Below are 27,347 nucleotides of genomic sequence, written 5' to 3'. Positions count from 1 at the left end.
TAAAATGATGTGACAATGAAATTGTCAGAAAACATACAAGTTGCTACATAATCATATCTACTTAAAGGTTACAATTACTTCAGGGGCAAAATTATACAATGAATTATTCTATACTACTATAGAATATACCAAATGTTACTTAAAATTACAAATGTTAACAAGAAAATTATTTTAAATAATAAAAAAATACATATATATATAATAACTAGATGGAATCATTGGTATATTAATAAAATCCAAATAAAAATACAATTAAATGATTATATGCACAATTGAGATTAATATTTTGTAATGACAATGCCATTAAAGTTTGCAGATTTTTTCGTGAAAGCTCAGCTGTGTGTACTCAAACTTTCAGGATTAAATTATTGGCGAGTTTTATATGTGTACCTGCAGCCCAGCTTTTGTTGGGCTCCACATGGTGTCAAACGACAGAATAAGCATAAAGTGACCACTCATATTCTTCACTAAAATTAGAAGTCAAGCCCGGATGAAGGGAAATTGCAATGGGCAATAAAGAATAAAATGGACCTCAAAGGTCTCATTTAGCAAACATAAAAAAGCAAAAAAAAGTGCAGCATGACTTCACAATGTCTTCACAAGTCAAATGATGGCACAATAGAAACAATAACACAGCAGCTGCTCTCCAAATTGGGCCGGAATGGCTCATAAGCAGTTGGTTTATGTGAGAATAACTTGGTTCATAATGACGCATTTGATAGGTCCCCTGTGAATCTAAATGCACAGCTCTAAATTAGGATTCAAAGGACTGCAGTGGTAGATTAGGGCAATTACAGAGTGAGCTAATTGGAAAGAGACTAATCTACTAATTAAGACCATTTACTGCTGATTAAATGATAACCACTGGGGACACATCACCATGCAAGTGTGCCGGTTGGGCGACATCAATATGACTTTGCATCTGTAATGATTACTGAGGGTATATTATGAATGGTGCTGCATGGTTTTTGATCCTTCATATTGCACTCCTTTTGACTTTAGAGCACATGTCATTTGAAGTCCCATTGCACAATATATCAAACTGATTTTATAATTCAAAGGAAGTTGTACACATGCATTCCCCAGCAGACAGTATTCTTCGTGTCAGGAATTGTTTGCTTATTGAGTTGAATGAACCGACAAATCCTAAGTTAGGCTTGGGAAATCATGCACATGGTCCATCACTGAGGCATGGACAAACAAAATAAGAAAAAGAAAATGTTTGACATTTCACAAATTGTTTTCCCTGATGCAAACAGTTTCACTGTTGTCTCAACAACACAATTTACATTTACATTTAGTCATTTAGAAGACGCTTTTATCCACAGGGACTTACAAATTAGAGGCTATAAATTAAGTGCTACGACAATCTCATTTATTCTAGCACAGTGCACATAGCAAGGTATTTATAAATATATCCTAGAATGAGTTATGGTTGATGAACCTAGCTGCAGAGATGTATAGTAATGAAGTAGAACTACTTCACTACTGTACTTAAGTACTAAAAGGCGGTATCTGTACTTTACTAGAGTATTATTTTTTTCTCCTACTTCCACTTTTACTTCAGTTCATATTTTCAATGAGTTTAAAGGGGGGGTGAAATGCTCGTTTTCACTCAATATCCTGTTAATCTTGAGTACCTACAGAGTAGTACTGCATCCTTCATAACTCCAAAAAGTCTTTAGTTTTATTATATTCATAAGAGAAAGATAGTCTGTACCGTTTTTTTCCCGGAAAAACACGACCGGCTGGAGGCGTGACGTGTGGGCGGAGCTAAAGAATCACGGCCGCCAGACGTGTGGGCGGAGCTAAAGAATCACGGCCGCCATTTCGCGACGCTCTCGCTCTGATCAGTGAATGTCTGTTGTGCTCTCAGTGCTCTGCTCTACAGGAGCGCGTGCTCTTCCGGCAGAAGTGCCCTTAGGACCCATATAAGGAAATTCTGCTCCATCTAACGTCACACAGAGCCATACTTGAAAAAAAGTAAAAACGCTCGACGTAATGGCGTTGATTGCAAGCCTTCGGTTTTCCTCGCGCTCACAACATTAGCACAGAATCAGTTCAGAATCAATCACCAAAAGAATCATTTCGGTTAAGGCGCTCTGTGTGTTGGTTTGCTTCATGCTGAATCACACATGCGCAGTATCATCAGCTCCTCGGTTCTCGAATCGGACACGTCTGACAGAAACGGTTCTTGACTCGTGAACGAGTCAGTCTGTTGTTCGTTATATGGCTTGGCTCGGTGTTCATCTTCAGTTCTCTCTTCACATCAGTTCAGTCAGTGTACTGTTTGAGTAAATGAATTACTCCGGGATATTGTTTTGTTTTTTGTTTTTTTAACTCAGAGGGAGTGTCAGCCACATTAAACAGTCATTTGTGGATTAATGCGTTTTGGAGACACAAACCGTTTAAAACGATTCAGTTCGATTTGGTGAACTGTTCCAAAAAGATCCGGTTACATCTAATGATTCGTTCACGAACCGGATATCACAAACTGCTTTGTTTTGAACTGCCTTACAACAGACACAGAAGAGAAGACAATGCTGAATAAAGTCAGAGTTTTTTGCTATTTTTGGACCAAAATGTATTTTTGATGCTTCAAAAAATTCTAACTGACCCTCTGATGTCACATGGACTACTTTGATGATGTTTTTCTTACCTTTCTGGACATGGACAGTATACATTACACATAGCTTCAATGGAGGGACTGAGAGCTCTTGCACTAAATCTAAAATTTCTAAAAATGTGTTCCAAAAATAAACGGAGGTATTACGAGTTTGAAACAACATGAGGGTAAGTTATTAATGACATAATTTAGCAAATCAGGTGAACTAACCCTTTAATCTGTTTTTTGTTTACAAAAAGTTACAGTCAAAGGAATTGTGATTGTCCTTTAGGTTAATCATTTGAAATAGTAAAAACAATATGTTCAAACTTTTTACCACTTTCTTTAATAACTACATAACACAATACTTGTACTTTTACTTTCAGTAATTGAGTAGTAAATTTAAAAATAGACTACTTGCAATACTTAAGTACAAAAAATGTTGAATACTTTAGTACTTCTACTTAAGTGTGGTGCTTAAAGAGCACTTCAACTTCTACTCAAGTCACTTTTTTGATAGAGCACTTGTACTTTTACTCAAATCTGGGTCTCTAGTACTTTATACATCTCTGCCTAGCTGTATAGAGAGGTTGTGATGAAGTGCTGGGTTGGCCGAGACCACTAGCAGTTGAGTGGAAGGTAATGATCCTTCATCCAGCAAGAAATGTCTGTCAGACAGGCTGCAACATGAACAGTTACTGTTGGATCATCTGGTTGGAAGGAGAAGTAGAGTTGAATGTCATCAGCATAGTAATGATAGGAAAAACCATGCTTCTGGATGACTGATCCTGAAGATGACATGGAGAAAAGAAGTGGTCCAAGCACTGAGACTTGAGCAACCCCGGTAGCAAGAAGCTGTGACCTCACCCCTCCAATGAAGAGCAGTGCAGTCTCAGTTGAGTGGCCACTTCTGAAGGCAGATTGGTTGCTCAGAATCAGGTTGTTCTGTGCAAGAAACATAGAGAGTTGGTTGAACACAACTAGCTCAAGTGTCTTCGCAATGAACGGAAGAATGGATACTGGTATGCAGTTTTCTAAAAGTGCTGGATTTAGAGAGGTTCTCTTAAGCAGTGGGGTTAACCGAGCCTGATTGAATGCTGTGGGATATGTACTAGAGTGAAGAGAGGTGTTGATAACCTGAGTGAGCGTGGGTATAAACTGAAGAAATGACCTTGAAGGAGGTGAGTGGGGATATGATCAAGCGAAAGAAGGAGAGAGAATAAGTATGAATGGATGAAGACTGGATGAAAGTGGAAAAAATTGTCTAAGCAAGATGTTAGAGTGGAGCAAAGTATGTCAGTATCAGTGTTTGTGTCCAGTGCTGAAAACTGAGATAGTGGAGGAAATGACGATGAAACCATAGAGAATAGGTGAATGGGAGAGAGCAAGCATAGGTTACACCGAAATGTGACCTGTGGAGGATTGTGCGTTGTGTCCAGAGTCAGTGTGAGGTTAGAAGTGATGAGGAAGTGGTCTGAGGCTTAATTAAAGTGTTGTTAGTTGAGCAGTAGTGTGTGTAGATAAGGCCCAACTGGTTACCTGATTTGTGAATAGCTGTATTAGACACTTGAGGTCAAATGAGGCAAGCAGAATGTTGAAGTCAGCAGCCTGTGGTTTATCTAGGTGGATTTTGAAATCACAGAGCAGTACCAGAAGAGTACTGTCCTGAGGGAAATTTGAGAGTAACACATCCAACTCATTTAGGAAGTTACCCAGTTGACAGGGGAATGATAAATAACTACAAAATGGACTATAACTGTCACAGTGTCTGGGTTGTTGTTCCCTGGGGTTCCACTAGATGTCCTCCTTTCTCATGGTGTCTGTCACCAGATCACTTCCTGTTCCCTTATTTCGTCACCTTCCTCCTTGTTATGTAATTGATTGCCCCCCACCCTTCTCTTGTTCCCTCATTATCCTTCTGTCTATTTATACCCAGTCTGTCTTAGTCTGTGTTACGGAGTCCTTGTTTAATGTTGTGTATTATTCAGGTCCGTCAACTCTTGCCTTGCCTTGCCTTGTCTTGTCTTGCCTTGCCTTGCCTTGCCTTGCCTTGCCTTGCTTTGTCTTCCTGTCTTGTTTATGTTGGATTTGGATTATGTTTGGTTTTGACCCCTGGCTGGACTGTTTACCCCTTTGGATTATCCCTAAATAAACGACTTACCCGCAATTGGTTCTCTCGCCGTGTTTCTTGCATCACGTATCGTGACAGAAGGACTCCATCACTGCAAGAGCCAGCGGTATTTCGACTTATGTCTCCTCCCCAGCCACAGTGCGGGAGAGGAATGGATTTGAAGGAACTCGCCTGGTGGTTTTCCGGGGAACCAGAGGAGGTATCCGAGGAGGAAGTGGTCGAGAGGATACTCCGTATCGCTCTCAAGCAGGACCACCCTTCGACCCGGGGCTCGTGTGGGATGGATTAGAGCCACCGTCTCACCTCTCGGACGGAGGGTTGAGAAGAAGCGCACGCCTGCCATGGTGGCGCCACTGCCCATGATGGCCGCTAGATCAGCGCCAAGAGGCAGGATGGACGCCAGCACAGCGACACAACTCAAGATGGCCGCCAACCGAGCGCCGCTGCGGTGCATGGCCACCAACCCAGCGCCGCTGCGGTGCATGGCCACCAACCCAGCACAACGAAGCAAAATGGCCGCCAGCCCAGCGCCACAGCACAAGATGGCCGCCAACCCAGCGCCGCTGCGGTGCATGGCCACTAACCCCACACCACGAGGCAGGAAGGAAGCCAGCCTCACACCACAGTACCAGATGGCCACCAGCTCAGCACCGACACTCAAGATGGCCGCTGACTCATTTTTAGACTATTTCTCCATGCTGTCACTGATCCTAGAAGTTCCCAAGACTGTTCACGTCAAAGCTGCTGAGCCAGCGCCACAACCCAAGATGGCCGCCAATCCAGCACCACAGCACAAGATAACTGTCAGCCCAGTGCCACAGCACAAGAGGGCCGCTAATCCAGCGCCAATGCCCAAATTGGCCACCGGTCCAGCACCACAGTACAAGATGGCCGCCAGTCCAGTGCCACAATACAAGATGGCCGCCAGTCCAGCGCCACAGCCCAAGATGGCCGCCAGCCTAGTGCCACAGCCCAAGATGGCCACCAGCCTAGCACCACAGCACAAGATGGTCGCCAGCTTAGAGCCACAGCACAAGATGGCCGACTCAACGTCTGAGTCGCTAGTCAAGGTGCCATTGACTCGCCATCGTAGAGGGCGGAGGACAGTCAGACAGGCTTCGACCGTTCCTCAAAGCCTGGAGAACGTTCCTGAGTGGGCCTCTGCCGTCCAGGGGGACGTTCCCGAGCGGGCCGCTGCTGTCCAGGAGGTTGAGGCGGTGCCCGATGCTGATCCAGAGGCCGAGGTGGTGCCCGATGCTGTTCCGGAGGCCGAGGTGGTGCCCAAGGCCGTTCCCGATGCAGTGCCCGAGGTCGTTCCAGAGGCAGTGCCCGAAGCCAAGGCGCCTCAGGTTTTCACAGACAGTTCAGAGTCGAGTCACATTCCGGTGGACTCTCCGGAGTCGAGTCAGGTTCCGGTGGACTCTCCGGAGTCGAGTCAGGTTCCGGTGGACTCTCCAGAGTCAGGGCTAGTCACCTATGACCCTCCAGAGTCAGGTCAAGTCACCGATCTTCTGGAGTCCAGTAAAGACACCAGGGGATTACCGTAGTTTCGTAGTCCCGTTGGTCCGGCCGCACAGAGGTCAGCTCCGCCTTGGGGGGCTCTCGTCCTGATCACATGGCTGTGGTGGTCTTCTGCTTTGACCTGGGGGGCCCTCGCCCAGACCACATGGCTGTGGTGGTCTTCCGCTCCTCCCTGGTGGACTCGGGCCTCGACCACAAAGATGTGGTGGTCATCCGCTCCACCCTGGGGGACTCTGGCGGTGACCACGAGGATGTGGTGGTCTTCTGCTCCGCCCTGGAGGGCTCTGGCTTCGACCACGAGGACGTGGTGGTCTTCTGCTCCACCCTGGAGGGCTCTGGTTTCGACCACATGGCTGTGGGGGTCTTCGGCTCCACCCTGGTGGACGCTACATTATGTCCTTCATGGACTTCTGTTTTGTGTTTTTGGTTTTTGTTATGTTTCTGCCTGTTCCCCTCAGTTAGTCTGGCCCTCCGTCCCTCCCCCTGAACCTCCTCCGGTCCTCCTCCCTCCTGGTCTCCCTGTTTTATGTTTACATTTCTGGTGCTTGTTCCCCATGTTTTTCTTTTCCGGCCCTCCTCCCTCCCCCTGAGCCTCCACCTGTCCGCCTCCCTCCTGGTCTCTGTGTTGTGTCTTGTCATGGAGCGTCTGTGAGCTGCTCCGTAGAGGGGGGGTACTGTCACAGTGTCTGGGTTGTTGTTCCCTGGGGTTCCACTAGATGTCCTCCTTTCTCACGGTGTCTGTCACCAGATCACTTCCTATTCCCTTATTTGGTCACCTTCCTCCTTGTTATGTAATTGATTGTCCCTCACCCTTCTCTTGTTCCCTCATTATCCTTCTATCTATTTATACCCAGTCTGTCTTAGTCTGTGTTACGGAGTCCTTGTTTAACCCTCTGGAGTCTAAGGGTATTTTTGGGGCCTGGAGAAGTTTTGTCATGCCCTGACATTTGTGCTTTTTTCAGTTTCTTATAAATATCTAAATGGGTAAAGTCTAATATCACTGTAATCAGCACAAACTGGGCTATAATAATATGTGAAATGCATGCATGTACATGATTGTATTTTTGAGAAAAAAAAATGTTATGCATGGTTAGTGAAAAACTAAAAATGTTAAATCACTTGAATAAGGCCATAAAACACATACATAACATTGGTTGCCGGAAAAGTTGAGAACTGGAGCTTGTAGCCTAGAATTTTTCTTTCTGAATGATGTGAAAATCATCTTGTTTACTCACTCACAGAAAACAATATATTGATTTAAATTTTCTAAAACACTTTTTGTTGGTAAAAGTCATATGCGAGTAGGCGTCAACTACCATGAATATCATTGTGATTTACACCTGAGAAGACAAAGGCCTGCATAATGAGCTGCATAATGAGCCTCTCATTCAACTGTGCCACTCTGAGGGAGGACTTACAAGAAAGAATGTGAGGACAAAATTAAAGTATATAATTTTATGTTTGTAGTTTATTAAGAATATATTTAATTATCCCACAACATAATTTAATATCCACTTGGGGAAGCAGTTAAACAGTTTATTAGGAACAATCAAAGCTGACTTTCAAACAAATTTTTTGGCATCCTTCAGTCACACAATCCTTCAGACATCCTTTTTACAATCTGATTTACCATTACCAAATAAACCCCATTTATTATCATCATCATTATTATTATTATTATTAATGTTGAAAAGAGCTGATCATATTTTTCAGTTTTTTTTTAGGCGGAATAAATCGAAAGAACTGCATTGTTTTTACATTTGTTAGAGTTATCTCTATTTGTCACATTTATATTATTTACATCAAGCTTTTGAATGGTATAGTATTGTATATTGTTACTGAAACTTCATAATGTTTCACTTGATTATACATTTAGTCAGGAATTATAGTTTGGAAAAAGTATTTGGAAAAAGTCTAACTAGTAAAATGTTTACACTTTATGTGAAAACTAGTACAAATAAATAAAAAGAGACTTACTCATGTTTATGATCTCTGCTGAATAAAGTGCTTCATTCTTTTTTCTGAGGAAATCCATTTCTCAAATCCTCAACCACATCAAATCTTTTTGGAGTGATTTATGTCTTATTCCTCTCATCGCGAAGCAAACAGTAAAATAAAATAAAAACTTGAAGAACAGTCTCGCTGCTTTTTCTTCTGTGTGGGCGTATTCAAGCCGCGCGCTTAAGTTTGAATCTGAATAGCGCGTTAAGCGCGGGGGCGTGGTCACATTATATATAATGAAGGGAGATATGAAAAACAGACATCGTGTTGTTTTCATATGGATTACTTTATCTCAGAATATTTGTTTTCAGCAGCACTTGTTTGGTTTAAAAGTAGACATGTCAGGCTTTATATAGATATCTCTCTCATGTCTCTTCGTTGAGTATTCACAGAGTTACAGTTCATTTTAATGAAATGTTTGTACATGACGATCAGCGGAGACAAAGACTGTAGACAGCGCACCTTGTTTGTTATCTTTATTTTATAAGTGCACAAAGGTTTTTTGTTATTATGTCTGTATCCAAAAAAAACCTAGACCCTTTACAGATTCGATTGATGTATTGCTCTTATCTGTACGATTAAAACTGAGAGTGTAAATTAATTTCTTTTCGGGGTTATCAGGAGAAAATGACTCAAAACGCATATATGCGTTAATCGACTCGAAAGGGTTAATGTCGTGTATTATTCAGGTCCGTCAACTATTGCCTTGCCTTGCTTTTTCTTCGTGTCTTGTTTATGTTGGATTTGGATTATGTTTGGTTTTGACCCCTGCCTGGACTGTTTACCCCTTTGGATTATCCCTAAATAAACGACTTACCCGCAATTGGTTCTCTCACCGTGTTTCTTGCATCACGTATCGTGACAATAACAGGTTGGGTAATAGTAATTGTGAGTGAACTCATTTTAAGAGATGATAGACTATCAAATTTCCATTCTCTTGAAAAAAGTAGACCCACCCCTCCCAAATGGGTGAGGGGTGTGGGAAAAAGTGAAATTAGTGGAGAAGGAAGCAGGAGTGGCAGTGTACTTAGGTTTGATCCAAGTTTTATTTAGGGCCATGAGGTTGAGACTTGAATTATTAGCAACAGAGGAAAAAAAGCATTTGCTTTTGACCAACTGAAGTAGAGAGTAAAGTAGTGAAGGACATGGGGACAGTATGCAGATTATTATGATTGAGCTGCCTCCAACGTACAGTCCGTTTATGAGTGTTAGTTGTAATAGTAGAGATTTGAAAGCACATATTGAGTACAATTGACTAGAGCAAGTAGATGAGAACAAGTTATACAAAAAAATAAACAAAGGTGGGGAAGCAATATTCAAGTGCCTTGTCGGTGAAGTCACACAGATAGATTCGATGGTCGACAGCCATCAGTCTTCACACAAGGGTACAGTGCTACAGTGTATTGAGCAAATATATACTTCCCTAGTTCCACTTAATTGAATACAGCTGGCCATGCCTTATGTTAATTAATATTAGTAATTAATATTTTTTAAGTACAAATACCACCAAAATTTTAAGGGGTGTTTTTTTTTCGGTCTACCCATGTAGTCATGCATTTTAAGCACATTCATTTTTACCAACCCCCTACAATTACTATTAAACCAAAACTACAAAGCCACACAATATGTGTGATAACAAGGGCGACTTCAGCACATGTTTACCACGGTAAACACAGTAAACAAAACAATGTTTCCTAGCAACGTTAACCATGCTACAATCTAATGAGAAAAGATACAAAACACTTACAGACTGCTGTACTCTTCTGCTGCTTGACTGTTTCTCAGAACAAGTACTTGCAAACAAGGTATATGTGTCTTTAGCCAGGCCTTACTACTTACTAAACCATAACTGCAAAGCCATTATTGTGCGAATATGCACAAGAACAAATTAAATCAGCATCTTCAAAAAGCTGATCAGCAGAAGGAAGCATGAAGTGCTCCAAATTTTCTTGGTAAATGGGTGCAGTGACTTTGGTTTTCAAAAAAAACGATGGACCAACACCAGCAGATGACATTTACACCCCAAATCATCACAGTCTGTGGAAACTTAACACTAGACTATGAGGTTCTCCACCCTTCCTCCAGACTCCAGGACTTTGGTTTCAAAATGAAATACAAAACTTGTCACGGAAAAGAAGACTGGATGCAAATGCAAGTTAATATCTCTTTAATGAGTTTTCCACAGATAGAGTAAGATGTTCAGGAAAAGACAAGACAAACAAGCAGCAGGAGAGATGGCAACACAGGGGACCTTGATGGGCGCTGGTGTTCGTGGTGAATGGAGTCCGTGAAGTGACCGTGGCTGAAGTGATGAACGAGGTAATCCAGAACGAGTATCCACAGGAACTAACAGGCAACAGGAAACAGCGAAGAGAAATCCAGAGCAGGAACAACTACACGAGAGACACGAACAATACCAGGACTCCAAACAAACGATCTGACAAGCATGAGACGAAAGACAAGACATTAATATAGGCAAGATGTAATAAGCCGCAGCTGCCGCTGATCAGTAATCAGGGAGTGGACGGGCGTTCGGACGGACCAAAAATACTAGAAAGAGCTTCGGGCTTGATGTTTTTGGAGCCCGGGCGGTACGATAGAGTAAAATCAAAATGACCAAAAAAAAGTGCCCACCGAGCCTGCCTGGAATTGAGCCTTTTAGCTGATCGTATATACTCTAAGTTCTTGTAGTCAGTCCAAACGGTAAAGGGCACCCCCGAACCCTCTAACCAGTGACGCCACTCCTCTAACGCTAATTTGACCGCCAAAAACTCTCTGTTACCAATATCTTAATTACTTTCTGCGGGAGATAAACGGTGAGAGTAAAACGCACAAGTGTGCATCTTGTTATCTGAGGGAGACCGCTGGGAAAGAACTGCTCCTACCCCCACCTCGAACGCATCGACCTCCACCACGAACTGACATGAGGAATCAGGGGCAATCAGAATGGGAGCCGAAACGAAGTGACTCTTCAGTTTAGCAAATGCAGCTTCGGCTGCATCTGACCACCTGAAGGCCGTTTTGGGGGAGGTCAAGGCAGTCAGAGGTGCGGCTAGTTGGCTGAAGTTGCAAATAAAACGCCGGTAGAAATTGGCGAACCCCAGAATCCGCTGTAGGGCCTTACGGGAATCTGGACTTGGCCAATCCACCACAGCCTTAACCTTGTCAGGATCCATGCGAATTCAAATGTCTTGGGGGTGAGGCTGTCTGTCATGCCTCTCAGCCAAGTGTTCACATCATCCCCATGGGGCATGGGGTCTGCAGTCTGCGGCATGTTGGCACGCTGGGGAGAAGAACACTGACACAGATCTGTGTGGAGTAAAAGCCTATGTGTTGTGGGACAACTAAGTGTTGTATCAGTGATTGTGAACCACTAGTGAAGTGTGGTGATGACTGTGTTGGTCTCAGGGTGTCTAAGTAGACTAGAGATGCGAAGATTTTGTCAGTCTAATGAGGAAGAGGAAAAGAGAGAAAGAGGTGAAAAACAAATTAAATGACAACCAAAATTTCTGTTTTTCAATTGAGGAAAATTATTTTTTTCCAATTAAATGTCATCAAAAAGGTAAACAATATTATTATACTGTATTTCTTGTTTTGGACAAAAGAATACAATAATAATGCTGATATCTCTTTCCTTAGTCTGACAGTATTGACACCGTACACCTTACAGTTGGACTGCTAACCAGGGAGGCTGCGAAGGCGACAGTTGCTCAACACATATCTCTATTAAATTGATCTCAACATTGGATGAGATGCTAAAACTTGGATTGCGTTTCCAAATGTTGGGAGGTTAGAACAAAGAACAAAGAGGTTGATTACAATCAAAATTCATAAGGATGATTCGTCGTCTTTGGCACGATTGTGTATTTAATTCACTTAGAATTGATTGATGGTTCTTACATTTCCTACAAATGTAAAAAGAAAAGAGGAAAGTAAAGGAGAGAGAGGACGGAGATGGTAAGTCTCAGTAGCGGTTATCTCAACTACAAGGAGAGCGTTGTTTTAGTTGCTATACAACTAATCAAACAAAACTTTAAGTGAAAGAGAGTTGTCTTTCTAATTTATTTGAACTCGTAATGAGGGATAACACTGTCTACTTTTAGGGCTCAGGTGTGTCGATCCCAAGCTAGGGTACAGAAATGGTAAGAAAAAGAAAATTAAAAAAAATAATAAATGGGCAAAATATGCACAAATTAAATTAAATAGAGGAAATCAATAAGTAAAACAATAGTGGTTAAGTGTATAACTAAAACAGGAAGAGGGGTTAAACCCAATCAAATAAGTAAAGGTCTGAATAGCATATATTCAGATGGGTAATAAATATATTAGGTAGAATAAGTTTACTTAAACTTTCAAAGTTCAAGGCTTATTCATTCCTAAAATAATTAGGCCCAAAAGAGAATACTAGAAATAATGATCATATGAAATGATCTGAGAGGGAAATTTTAATTATTCAAAATAAATTTAATGTTTCAGTTAAATTTCAATTTGACAATTAATAATTGTGAGTCAGTATTTCCCTTTCTAGTAAAATGAAAATAAGTGTTATAGTGAGAAAATAGAGCAATAAGAGAGAAAAAGAGTCCAACAAGTGTTAGTTAAGCTTTAGCTCACATTGCCTATCATAAAAAAATATAATAATGTTTTTTGTTCTGGAGCTTTGATAAAAATAGAGATATTAGCTATAATTCATTCTAAATGTGACGGCTACTGTGGCTACAAATAAACAGAAACAGACTCGACTGAATAGGCTATTTTCATGATCGTTAATAATAAATAGCCTAAATAAATAAAATAAAAATAATTGTATTTATGTGTGATTTAATTTTGAGTCCTGATAAATTAAATCAATATGATCAATGTATCACTTATTCTATAGTTAAAACATCAATGCTATTGAATTTGAATATACAAAGCACGAACATGTGATCGTGCATATTCCAGTGATGTATTTCTTAGTTTTCTGATAACTTCTCTTTGTTGGTGAAATTTTGAGGTTTCGTGACGTTGTTCCGATGTAAAGAGCGTGTTTTAGTGACGTGCAGCGGTGCTTCAGGCTCCAATGTGGAAACCCTGCGCTATTCTGGCCTCTGTGCTACTGGCCCGGGGCTATGATCCCCGCCCGGCCCACTTTAAGCCCTGGCTAGCACTGGCCCCACAGTGGAAATGCGGCTATTGAACCCCCTTTTTAGCACCCACCCAAAAAATTCTGAACACAGAATTGGTGAATAACTGTTTAACGGTCTAACTCCACTATTCAGTACTAATAAGTTCACAGTCTTTTTAATGTGTTTCATCAGTACATTTGTGACATTATAATGGATTCAGAAACATTGACATTCTCAGAACTGACTTTACCGGGACTTTAAACTAAAATTAGCATGATTCGACATTCCCATAAAATTAACCAATGGGAGAGGAAAATTCTGTGGGTGATCTGCTGAGGATGCACAATTATCAGGGGCAACCTATTAAAAACGCAGCTGCAAAATGGGTTAATGCATGCTTTTTGGGGCATTATGTAATGTCACAAAACTGACTAGCACCTAGCCCAGTGTGTATTGTGAAAAGTGCTACAGAAATAAATTTGACTTGACTTAACTGGACAAAGCTGTCATACTTCTAGACTTTGAATATAGTGCATGAGTAGTATGAACACTTTCATTAATATTTTGATTCCCTTTTGAAGTTTAATACTGTATAGAAAAGGGCAACCAGCAAAATCTTCAGAATTTACCTTCTGTTTTCCATAAAACAAAGAAAGTCATACAGGTTTGGAATGACATGGGGGTCAATAAATGATGACAGAATTTTCATCTGCAGGGGGACCATTCCTATATTGACTGCTGAGTAGATTTTAACAGCTAAATGACAACAACCTATGCATGGACTCGTGATCTAAAAACTGCCTTCAAGATCCCTTTCCATAGCACTCCACTTTTAGGATTATCTCATATTCAATAAAATATATTTTTAGGCCATTGCAATTTTTTCAGCCCAATTTAAATATGCATGACCTGAGGAGAGATTATTCAGATGAAACGGTCCAAAGGAAAAATCCCTAAAAAAGCTGCATCACTTTGACTGTTTCAGTCCCAGCAGACTCTCACATTGTAATACTTTAATAAATGCTTTACAAGTCAAAGAGTGCCAACTTACAGATTCTCGAGAAGATCTACCTAGTCATTCAACCCTTCAGTTATCCAGATTTTTAGCTCAAATGATTTATGTTCTTTGAACTCATACTAATGCAAAACCATAGTGGGTTTTTTTTTAAGAAACTTTCAACAATCACAGAGTTTCCTAATTTAATTCATAAACACTGAATTAGTTTTAGATTGAATGTAATATTTCATTCAGAAGTTGTCAGTCGATGATAACATGCCCTCGTAAACACTTCGGAGTGCAATTCAGAGAGGCAATTCAGACTGTTAAACGGCAAATTGCTCTATTCGCATGAGGCTTGATTTGAAAGTCATAGACTGAGCTTTAGAGTACAGGTGTTTGTCACAACTGACCATGTTCCCTGTCAATCATTACTGATTCACATCTAAGATATTTAATTATGCCTAATGAGAAGCTTTGCTGCAGTCATCAATAATAAATGAGCAACTGGGGAAAAAAATAACATCAATATAAACTCTCCCTTGAGGCACTGCAGTAAACTTGAACACATTTTGCACTCTCAAAAATAACACTACATTTTACATTTATCCCAGATGCTTTGGAGCCAACATTATGCATGTTTTCTTTTAGAACAGAACTTATGTGAATATAAACACAGACACATATGCTGATCAAATTAGATTGAAAAGCATAGTAATGTCAATCATTCCATTATATTTAGGCACCATTTAATTCCCCATTTTCCAGAAACCGTTACGCCGCTTTACTTATCAATAATCATAGCACTTTATCACATACTTCCACATATGCTGTGTCCCAACTTCACTGTTTATCCAAGCAGCTTTGAAGATGAGGGAGAGGTTGTGTTTGATCAAAGCCGGGATGGGACAGAGTCCCTTATTAGCATAATATTCATGCAGATCATAGTAAATGCTCCATAATAGGGGCTGTCATTGAAACAAATTGCAGGCGTAGCTCTCAGCAATGCCAACCAGAATGCCACAAATTCAAATCAGATTTGGACGCAGTGGAATAATCGGAGTAGGCAAATTATGCTTTGATGAATTCCTAATATTTCTCCGGAAATCTGGAGAGCCCCTCCAGGGTCTACTACATTTTGAGGTGAGACACAAACAATTTGCCTGAGATGTATTACATTCCACACTGACGAGTGAGGATATTGGCCACTGCGTAGAGTCAGTCAGTCCTAATAGGAATCCTCATTTCAACAGCATCACAATAGCGAAATATGTGGCTATGACTTTAAGCATCATTATTGAAGTTTCAATACACCCAAGGCACAGGGCATACCAAAATACAATTGTGTGACTTGCACATTGCTGCTTTAAGTATCATGTAATACTAAATAAAGTAATAACATAGGCTATGCTCAAAGTATTTCACCAGAGCTGCTGTTATAATGTGGGTGATAGCTAGACATAGTAGCTGACCTCAGTCTTGAGTTTATGGTCATATACAGTTATACACTTCTTTTATTATTTTGAGGACAAACCCCTGTAAATGTAATTGTAATTTTGTCATCCTGTCATATTTCCTTATAATTCACTCACCCCCATGTTATCCAAGATTCCAAGATGTTCATGTCGCTCTTTCTTCAGTTGAAAAGAAATGAGGGCTTTTGAGGAAAACATTTTGGGAATATATATATATATATATATATATATATATATATATATATATATATATATATATATATATATATATATATTAGGGGTGTAACGATACGCGTATTCGTATTGAACCGTTAGGCTCTCCTTAGGGGCCGTTCACATATCGCGCCTAAAAACGCGTGGAAAACGCTAAGCGCGTCTTTCTCCTCCTTTCCAAAGCGCTCGGGCAGAAGCGCTCATGAGGCGTCTGTCTTTGCTAAGCAACAATGACGTGCTCTCTCCATGAGACGCGGAAATTTCAGCGAAGGATAAATGGATTTGCAGCTCTAAAAATCGCTTGCAGTAGCTCTGCTACTAAATTTATTTCAAAATTGCAATCCATATACAACTATGATCAGCTGATCCTTCATCTTGGCTGAGCTCTCAACGTTGTTACGGGAAAGGATGAAGCTGATTGGTTGGTTCTTGTCACATGACCCGCGGTGCGCTTGCAGCATTCTGAAAAGTTGAGATGTTTTTACATTTTGCTGTATCTAAAACGTATCGAACCGAACCGAACCGAACCGTGACATCAGTGTATCGTATCGAACCGAACCGTGAATTTTGTGAACCGTTACACCCCTAATATATATATATATATTATGTTTTTATATATATATATTTTTTTTTACTGGCCTTCAACAGGGAACAAACTACAGATTCAATGCAGCCTCAAAGGGCTCTACATGCTCCCAGCTGAGGAATATTGGTCTTATCTAGCATAACAATCCATCATTTTATAAAAATAAATAAAGAAAAATACAAATTGGTTTACTTTTTAACTACAAATGCTAGTCTTGCACTAGCTCTGCGATGTGTGTCAACAACTTCACATGTTCTGTAATCAAATTGGACAAGTAAATTTTTTTCCTAGTGGAAGAAATCTTTTAGGTTTCAAAAGATTTAAACAACCAAGAGACACACATGAACAGACCATTTTAAACAAGAAAATTACACAAATTAACGACAACATTACACATTACAGCTGATCGGTTCTCTCCTGTACTGGTAAACAAAAAAAGATCCAAAACTAAATGTACAGTTCTAAAGGACTGGTACGATTTTGTGTGAACTATTTCCCAGTACCATTTAATGGGGTACATTTGCACCAACCGTGTGTACTAGGACATTATTTGAAGCCAGTCGACCACAAATTCATTTGTGCGAGGTGTTCAACTACGTTAGCAAAGAAGAATAACGTTAACAATAGAAGGATGGAGGACGCTGTGATCAGAGTTGTATTTTTGTTGTGTCTCGCGGGTTTCACAATAATAGACATGGAATGTTGATGTATACGTAAAGCAGTATGTTGAAAAAACGGAAAGGAGGATTACGAATCTCCAATGACAGCTGGAAGTGCTAGATTTGCTACAAGTGCCTGCACTTCAGTGTCCGTCCATCTATAGCTGTTCATCATACTTGCTAAACAAAGTTGATACAATGTTTACAGTATGTTTACACAGCATTTTAAATCATGGCAGGTGAGGGCATTTTAGAATGCGTCTGGCCAATCAGTGTATACTTACGTCATGGTTAGTACCAGTTGTGCTGGTTAAACCCTGCTCCGGAGTAGAAGCTAATTTGGTTCTTGAGGCAGTCCAGTACTAAAATCGCACCTAGTTCCTGCGGTGGGTAGTTCCACACTTAGTTCTGGCACTATGAAAAGGTTCCTGTGGTGAGAAAAGGCCCTAATGTTTTCGCTGCTCAATATTCAAATATATGACTAGTGCTTGCTTTAGCACATCTCAAAGTGGGTCAACATTATTGACTGTGATTGGATTGTTTCTAACAGTGAACATAATTTTTCAGTGCTTTTGCATTTATTTGCAAAACTTTTTGTATTCCCTAAGAAAACTCAATTTGGTCACAAACCTTTTGCTACTGCAAAATGGGTGATGGCAGTAAAAGAGGAAGGAAAACCACACAACTTTATTGAAATATTGTTTTTCATCTTTTCATTTTTTTTTTTTTTTGAACCACCATTTCATCTTACAGGCCCCTTAGATCTATCACACACTGTGTTTGAGTGAACGACAGAGACATAGATTAGAATAAACAGTCTTTAATGAATCCACACAAGGGGTAATCCAAACCAGGAAGGGGAGAAGACACACGTACATCACACTGTTAGACCCAACAAAGACAGAACGCACAGACAGGGACATAAATACAAGGGTTAATGAGGACAATTGACAAGCCACACCTGAAATCACATAAAACCAAAGAAACAATGAAGACACTAGGTCAAGGAGCACATGGGGAGGGGAAAGACACCAAAACAGGTCCATAATCCTAATATATCACCCCCTCCTGGAAGCACCATAAATACAACTTAGGAAAGGACAGGTGGGAACTTGGGAGGAGGACGGGGACCCACGAGGGGGCCAGCAGAGAGTTCTAGGTGGAGACAATGGAGGGCGGAGCTAGGGCACTTTGAGAGACTTTAAGCAGGAGGACCCAAGCAGGACCCAGTTCACAGCCATAATGGTGACCCACAGTGGAGCCAACATAGGGAGGAGCCATGGTGGAGGAAGGGCTGATGACTCCAGGCGGTGAAGCAGGTGGTGGAGGAGCTTGAGGTGGAAACAGAGAGCCGATGAGCCGGAGTGACAGGGAGGATCCAGACAGCCAAGGTGGAGCTGATGGCTTAGGTGACCGGGGCGTAGAAGGGGATCCAGAAGGTCACTGTTTGGCTGGAGGGATAGAGGACTGAGAAGGAGCCGAAGTGAAGGAGTAGTCTGAAAGAGTCCTGAGATGACAGATGGATGGTTGATCACAAACCAAGTTGGAGCCAGAGGAACAAGGGAGCCTGGCAGAGCCAGTGGACTGCCGGAAGCTATGATACAGCTGCTCGATCGACGGGCTGAGGCGGAGTCTGGGACTCAAAGGCTGAAGGTGGAAGTAAGGGATTCTCCAGCCATGCAAATGATGGAGACTTGCAGCCCCGCGGTGCTTGCACCAAACAGATGGTGGGCTGAGGGTGAGCAGAAGGGCTGCCAGATGACAGCAGTAGAGGAGGCAGGAGCAGGTGGGTGGGTAGGCGTCCTCTGGGCTCTCGGGGCTGTAAACAGGAACAGAAGCCCTCTCAGGCTGGACTCGGGAAGGGGAGCCCTCTCTGGGCCAAACTTAGGAGCAGGAGCCCTCTCGGGCTGGACTTCAAGTTCAAGTTCAAGTTCAAGTCTGCTTTATTGTCAATTCTTCCACATGTACAGTGAATACATACAGAGAATCGAAATTGCATTACTCTCAGACCCCCGGTGCACACAGATAAAATTTACATTAAAGCCTAAAATCTAGATCAAAATATAAAATGTATATACAACTATACAATAAGGGAATGTAAAAAAAAATTAAACAAAATTAAAAATAAAGTTAAATAAAGCAGCGCAAGGCAAAAGGCAGATAGAGTGCAAATCAATGAAGTGAACAACAGTGCAGATAAAAGATTATTTAGTGCAAAAACAAAAGCTTATTAAGTCTGATTAAAGTGGCAAAGGGCTCAAGAGCAGTTATATTATTAAACTGACTGATGAGGTAGTGGAATGATGTCAGTTCCATGGAGAATGAGGTAGTGAGCAGACCAAAGCTGCACAAAGTGCTCTCGATGGTCCCTCTGTAGAAGGTGTACATGATGGGGGGTGGGGCTCTGGCTCTCCTCAGTTTGCAGAGGAAGTAGAGACGCTGATTTGATTTCTTGGCCAGTGCTGCTGTGTTTTCAGTCCAGGAGAGGTCCTCTGTGATGTGCACACCCAGGAACTTGGTGCTGCTCACTCTCTCCACAGTCGTACCGTTGATGGTCAGAGGAACGTGCTGAGTGTGTGCTCTCCTTAAGTCTACAACAATCTCCTTCATCTTCTTCACATTCAGAGAGAGATTGTTGTCACTGCACCACCCGGACAGGCGGCTCACCTCGCTCCTGTAGTTTGTCTCATCCTTTTTTTTAATGAGACCCACCACAGTCGTGTCATCCGCAAACTTAATGAAGAGGTTGGAGCTGTGTGACAGTGTGCAGTCATGGGTCAGCAGAGTGAAGAGGAGGGGGCTCAGCACACATCCTTGGGGGGACCCAGTGTTCAATGTGATGAGTGGAGGGTAGTGGAGATAGCATCATGGGTTGAGCGGTTGGACCGATATGCAAACTGGAAGGGGACTTGGAACCGGGAGCCCTCTCTGGACCAAACTTAGAAGCAGGTGCGCTCTCTGGGCCTCATTTCAGGGACAAGAGCCCTCTCTGGGCTAAACTAGTGAACTGAGGCCCTTCCTGGGCCATATGTTGGAACCACAGCCATCTCTGGGTTGGACTTGGTAACAGAAGCCCTCCCTTGGCTGGACATGGAAACATAAGCCCTCCTTGGGCTAGACTCTGCATCTGTGGCCCTCCCTCGATTATACGTGGGAACAGCAGCCCACTGTGGGCTGGACATGAAACAGGAGCCCTCCCTGGGCTAGACTCGGGATATGTAGCCCTCCCTAGGCCATATGTGGGAACCGCAGCCCTCTCTGGGCTGGACGTGGAAACAAGAGCTCTCTCTCGACTCTGGTCAGGGGCAGGAGCCATCAATCGTCTCTGGTCAGGGGCTAGAGCCATCTCTCAACACTGGTCAGGGGCTAGAGCCAACAGTCCTTTTCTTCCTCATTCTCCTCTTCTGGGCAAAGGTGAAGGAGATAGCTGCTGTCATCATAGGGCTAGGGAGTGATTTTGCCGGTAGGCCAGACTTGGGTATAGCAGCCATCTCTGGGCTTGACCTGGGGACAGGACTGACAGAGGGCTCATACGAAGGAGGGAGGACAGAGGGCAGGTCAGCACATGCATCCAAAACCTTTCCTTCTGATCCCAGATCCACATTAAGCTCACCCTCAGCCATGGTGCAGGGGGCTCCACTCCACGGCATTTGTGGCAAGCGATGTAGCCCATCAGGTCTTCTGCCACACACTGTGTCGGAGTGAGTGATCAATAGAGATGTAGATTAGAATAAACAAAATTTTATTAATCCACACAAGGGACAGTCCAAACCAGGAACAGGAGAAGACACACATACATTACACAGAATGGGACTTAAATATATGGGGTAATGATGACAGTTGACAAGTCACACCTGAATTACATGAAACCAATCAAACAAGGAAGAAACTGGGTCACGGAGCATATAGGGAGGGTAAACACACCAAAATGGGTCCATAATCATGTTTAATTGATTCATTTTTCATAATTAAGTTCCTTATCATTGATGAAAAAAAAAAATAATAATAATCTACTGTGATTTTGCTATCGAGACTCCAACCAATAAATTCATTGCTTTTCCTTTGGCACATTTACATATCCTATTCTCCCATCTTCACTTGTCTTGTGTTTACTTTTCCTCTTGATACAGGTCACATCACAGCACATCACACACGTCGCTCAACAAATTCTGTTAGGGCAGATGTCAAGAGCCAGGCAGTTTCTCCAGTAACTAAGGTTGGTTGACATACAAAAGTGAGCGAATCTTCAGCTACATCTGTGAAGTTCAGGTAGACAGACAGCTATGGCGTTCTTTCACCTTCCTTTTTGATGAGATGGCTGTCAGATGTCTCTGTGCCTCCACTAGAGTTTACATTTGGAGTCCAAGTCTGCTTCACACTACAAAAACATCTAAGACTCTCTAATCCTCAAGAGCAGAAGGTGAAGAAAGGTTCCAGGGGTCAAACAGCATGAGTAAAACCATGACCAAAACCAAGTTTGCTTACTGGACATGCTCAAAATTCTTCTAAGATCTCTTATAAATATTCTAGTTCAAGTTCTACTTGCTGCAGGTGTGAGTTTAATGTACACATATGCAGTTATAGAATATTACTGAGATTACTGTAAAATATGTATATAATTCTTATATAAGTTTTAGTCAGTTTTCAGTCAACATTTAAATTACATAACATATGTTTCAATAAAGGGGTCATATGATGTTTCTAAAAAAAAATGTGTATTTGGTGTAATGAAATGTGTTTATGTGGTTTAAGGTTAAATAAAAACATTATTTTCTACATACTGCACATTATTATTGCTCATCTATGACCCACCTTTCTGAAACACGTCGTTGGTCTGTAAAGCAAGGTGCGCTCTGGTTGGCTAGCTATCCAGTGCATTGTGATTGGCAGAATGCCTCAAGCGTGTGATTCAGATAATCAGCTCATTAAAAGTGTGCTCAGTGTATGAACTGTGTTCCCATTGATATGGTCCCTACACAGAATTCATTGCTCCCTACTCCATGAGCAGGGGAAATCTGTTGAAGTTTAATGTTACAATACTTCGGAACATTCATTGGAAAATCATGTGATGTCCACTTCGCAGGGCACTTATGTTCGAATAGAACAAATGTCTGAAGCCATAAGACAAACATACAAAATGTGCAGAGAAGGGGAGCGCGAGGACTGGAACTGCTCTACACTGCTCAAAACTCACGTTTGAATCTTCAGTGGCAAATCCTTTGTTAACCCATATGTTAACGTATCTACAGTCTGTGAGTCAGAACAGTTAGCATTGTAGTGTTCTCTCCCAGAAGAAAATGTGTTGCATCTGAATATTTGGGTTAAATTGTTCTGCAGCAGTATTGTAAATACAACTTAACCACTTATCTTCTTTATACACCAAGAGCTTGTAACACTTCAAAGAGAAAGTAAAAAACTTGAAGTCGCATCATATGACCCCTTTAAATGATCCATATTCTGAATTCAGAATATGTAATAGATTTAATCAAATAAATTAAAATATGAACTCTTAAAACTCAAAGAGAAAACATTTCAAAATTCTAAACAATAAAGTCTGATGAATGGCATTAATAAGCTAATTTAATCAACAAACTAAGTCAAGCATTTTTCAACATATTTAGTATAAACTATTTGTTTAAATTATACCTTTCCCAGAAATTATTTTCATTTATTTGGTGCAGGCAGTTAAATTGAACACTTTTTTAGATAAAAAGTGTATCTGAGCAGTGGCTGCCATTTAAAGTTAGCTATGTATTTTGACAAAGTCATTTTTTTTGCGAATAACATATAAATTATTATTTTATGATAGATGTTTTACCATGACCAAGATGTTTTACGAGCTTTACAAGTTAAAAGATTCCACCTTTAACTTACATATTATGATATTATCTTTGAAAAATTTAATTTGCCTGATAAGACTTCACATAACAGCCTTCATTGCCTCAGGCATTTGCAATGGCAACCATATAAACTATATAACAATATAAAATAAGGTTAATATCTGATAGTAAACAGCAGGACTGTGATTAACCCCTGATACACATCAGCTTGAAAATAACTCTTTCATTTAGTCTCATTTGCAGAGGCCATTGAGTAATAAAACTACAAGATACAGTAACATGCATTCTATTCAGCAGTAAAATGATGGTATTCAAGCACAATAACAATTATGGAGAAACTGCCACACAGTAGTTTTTGTTATTTGTTTTCCCACTCTTTAATTATTTTTATGCGGCATATGAGAAATATGTAATTTCATTAATATAGCAATATGTATTTTTAATTGTGGGTGGTCTCACAAATACTGTGCAATAAGATATAAGAAACTCAACCATAAAAAAAAGAAAATAGGAAATGGGAGAGGCTTCTAAAACATTCCAGGAGAAACAAAGATCAGGATGAAACATAACAAGAGGAACTGACATGAAAGTCTGCTTTCTACTTCCTCTGAAGACAGACAACATATTACAGACATTGCTATGTTTCATAGTAATGGGGCATGGGAGTATAGACGCCTCTATGTGAGGGCTAAAATTTAGACTGTGTGGCATCATAAGATTTTATAATGTAAGCCACACACGTTTTTTCTGTTTAAACGTTAAGAAAGCAGGATATATTATTCTTATTCAAAACAATTTCTCAGATTTGAATTGTGAAAAGAAGGCCCTTTGTGGCCAAAATTCATGAATATCAGTTATGAACAACACCTCACAGACAATGCTGCTCAGTATAATGCCCCGAGCCATATCTTTAGAGAATGCGAAAAGCAAAACACTTCGACCTCGATTCATAACAGGAGGGAGGAGAGTGGAGTTAAATGAGTCACTGAGTGGTGCCACTCTTAGATAATGGCCAAAGCCCACTGTGGGAGAGCAGGGGAGAAATAAAGGCCAATAAAGAATTATTAAATGGATTTTCATCTTCCTGCCAGTACAAACGCTTGCCGTGCCAGGCGTTCTCCCAGCGGCACCCACCGAATTATATTCTATGGTCTCTCCAATTTCAATATGACAATGCCAACGGCAAAAGCATCACGTCCCACAACGCTGTGCCGCAGATACACTGAACTTTGTGACATCGACTTGATGATCCAGTTTCGGCTGGTTTTTAATTAACCCGAGGGTCAGATCTCAAAGCACACCACTTTAGGGAATTTTACTATCTGGTTGAAGGACGGTTAGATACATCCACAGATTAGAGATACGGAGGAGATTTAATTGACTGCCTTTTATGATACTTCAGAGAGGTAATGAATACGTGCACTTTCGTAATGCTGAAATTTGCCTATTTGTAATAATGCCAAAACATACACTGCATAATAATACAGAATACTGAATACAGAATTGAAATAAAATTGTCTAACTAAATGATGATTGAATGGGTCCATCAAAGTCAATGCCGATGAAAGCACTTACTGTGGCTCCATTTGAAGTTAAATAGACCATCATGAAAGCTGAAATTAGAGGTTTTGTTCCACTGTTTTCCCGCAGTTATTAATCATTTATACGCAATGTCAGGAAAAGTAGAAAGTCAATTGGAATGGATGTATTTCTGTAACACGTCTGTCTCGGGTTCACAGCATGAGGCAGCCACGTATCCTCACAACCGTGATTCTCCAAAGAGCAAAAGTCCTCCCTCGAACACATTGCAGAAAAACAAATATTGCCTTGATATCATACTGAACACAAACCCTCCAGAGAGATATAGCATATCCTGAATGCTCAATGATCTCATTAACCGCTGCCCATCTCACAGGGAGGCGGAGGTCAGAAGAACACAACACGGTTGTAACCTTTTGTCTCCTGGCAAAATCAATGACTGCAAATTATATTTAGAGTAGATATGGAAAGTGAGACCACTCATCTCGAGTGGCAGCTAAGATAATCTTCCGTAATCACATGAGTGTCTCTGAAAATCTTGCCACTTTAACTAGGAAATTAGGATGAATAACTACACATGCACTAAAAAAGAAACAAATTTCATTGAGAAATTGCTAGTAAATTTCACAAACAATGATTAAACATGAAATTCAGGAACAGTATCCCGTGTGAAAAATGTGCTCCAGTAATCTTTGCTTTAGTTACAGCTTTGAAAAATCACTGCATGCATCTTCCAATAAAATAAAATGCATGGAAAGCATCCATGTTTTGACATAGACTTCACAACTCATGATTTCCTCTTACATTTAATGCTCTCTAAACACTCTGAAAGAACAGTGAGTCTGTCAAAATTTCTTTTCCAGCAGACATCAGAGGAACTTTGAAGAGGTGCTGTTAGTGTCGATAGACTTTCCACTTTTTATTCTTTCCCTTTTTTCAATGTTAAAGCCCAACCACTGAGAGGCTTTCATTCTGCTTTTGTGTCACAGATGTGACCCACGCTTCTATTCAGTATCTCCGCAGGGGCACACTCAAATGAGCTCTGTTTTTAATGGCATAATGAAGCTCTCTTCCGCAGCATCATGGGAAGCCAACGTTAAAGGTTGAAGTTTGTAATGGATATGCCACAAAGAGGCTCGAACGCATTGCAAATGAAATTAATATTACGTTTCGGATAAGACGTCAAACATTGTGGCTGGTTCTTTGTTCGTGCCACCAACATAGCAACGGTAGTCTGGGCTGACATTTCCTGTTTGTTATGATGTTTTGTTCTTCATCCTGCTAGGTGCAAGTGCAATCTGCATGCCAACAGCTGTGTTTTTGACAAAGGAAAGCTGGGGTGCGAGTGCGAGCACAACACTACAGGGCCAGATTGCGCACGCTGCAAGAGACACTACCAGGGCCGAGCCTGGAGCATGGGCTCCTACCTGCCCATCCCCAAGGGTACTGCCAATATCTGTGAGTACATCCTGCCATCTCCTTTTTGACATGACTCATGGGAAAGCATAGTGCTCCATCAAGCACCGAAATGTGACCTTTTCAGTCGAGTTCCAAATGACATTTTACTTTGAGAGCAACAAAAAAAGGGCTGACAATAAGCCTGTTGGCAGCATATATTACAGAAACGCAGGTTTCCCTACAGCTACAAATATATATATATATATATATATATATATATATATATATATATATATATATATATATATATATATGTATATATATATATATATATATATATATATATATATATGTATATATATATATATATATATATATATATATATGTATAATTTGTGGTAAATGGCAAGCTTGGGAAATCAGTTTTATTTTAGTATTACTGAAATACTTTTATATGTTTTGTGAATATTTTGAACGTTTGAGTTTTACTTTTATATTTTATGTTTATATTTTGTGTTTAAGTTTTTAGTAATTTTGTTATTTTTAGTAGTTTATATATGTGTAAATATAGTTTATTTAGCTTTAGTTGTTTTAATACTTCAAGAAATGGTGCCTTGATAAGCTTAAAGAAAAAAAAAAAAAAAAATATATATATATATATATATATATATATATATATATATATATAAAAAAATTTAAAGGTGGGTTTTAGTTTTTACTTAGTTTATCAGTTTTAGTTAACTATAATTACCCTGCTTGAAATTAGGAGGTAAAGATATAAACAAACATCAAGCTTTGCATCGCGGACCGCACCCCGGAGAGTGAGCATTTAAGGAAATCACGTGTAGTCGCACATTCAACTTTTCACCTTGGAGCTAAGCCTTTCTGCTTGTGCAATCACCAAAAAAGAGAGTGTCTACAAGACAGCATTCACGAGTGTTGGTGTTATGGTGCATCAGTGGAGGTTTGCTGGTCCAGTGCAGCTGCTTTTTTCTGATTTGGAAGGCGTGCTGCAGCTCATTTAACTGTGGTGGGGCTGCAACCTCCCCTGAGCTCCACAAGTGACACGGCTTCTTTTTAAAGATGGCCTTTCACTCGTGTGTTTCTGGATGCGGTCACTTCATGGCTCCGTCTGATGGTCACGATCGCTGCATCTCGGGCGTCGCGGGCTTTGAGCACACTGAGGCAGTGTCCATGGATTATTCTTGTTCTCATTGCAGGGACATGACCATCGCAATGTTGCGATCAAGACACCTCTTCGTTAAATGGGGGGG

At 40.8% G+C, this 27,347-nt stretch overlaps 1 protein-coding gene across 1 annotated transcript in view; it reads left to right on the top strand.

Annotated features, from left to right (window-relative positions):
* LOC127951670 (netrin-G1-like) overlaps positions 1-27,347 on the top strand; it is a 115,681-nt gene that overhangs the window by 53,323 nt on the left and 35,011 nt on the right. The window contains exon 4 of the mRNA XM_052549683.1: positions 25,961-26,133. Coding sequence (XP_052405643.1) covers positions 25,961-26,133 — 173 coding nt within the window. The remainder of the gene's footprint in view (positions 1-25,960; positions 26,134-27,347) is intronic.

Source organism: Carassius gibelio, chromosome B2, assembly GCF_023724105.1.
Source record: "Carassius gibelio isolate Cgi1373 ecotype wild population from Czech Republic chromosome B2, carGib1.2-hapl.c, whole genome shotgun sequence".
Lineage (NCBI taxonomy): Eukaryota > Metazoa > Chordata > Actinopteri > Cypriniformes > Cyprinidae > Carassius > Carassius gibelio.
Note: the sequence above shows the minus strand (reverse complement) of the source record. Positions and strands in the feature narration are given on the sequence as shown.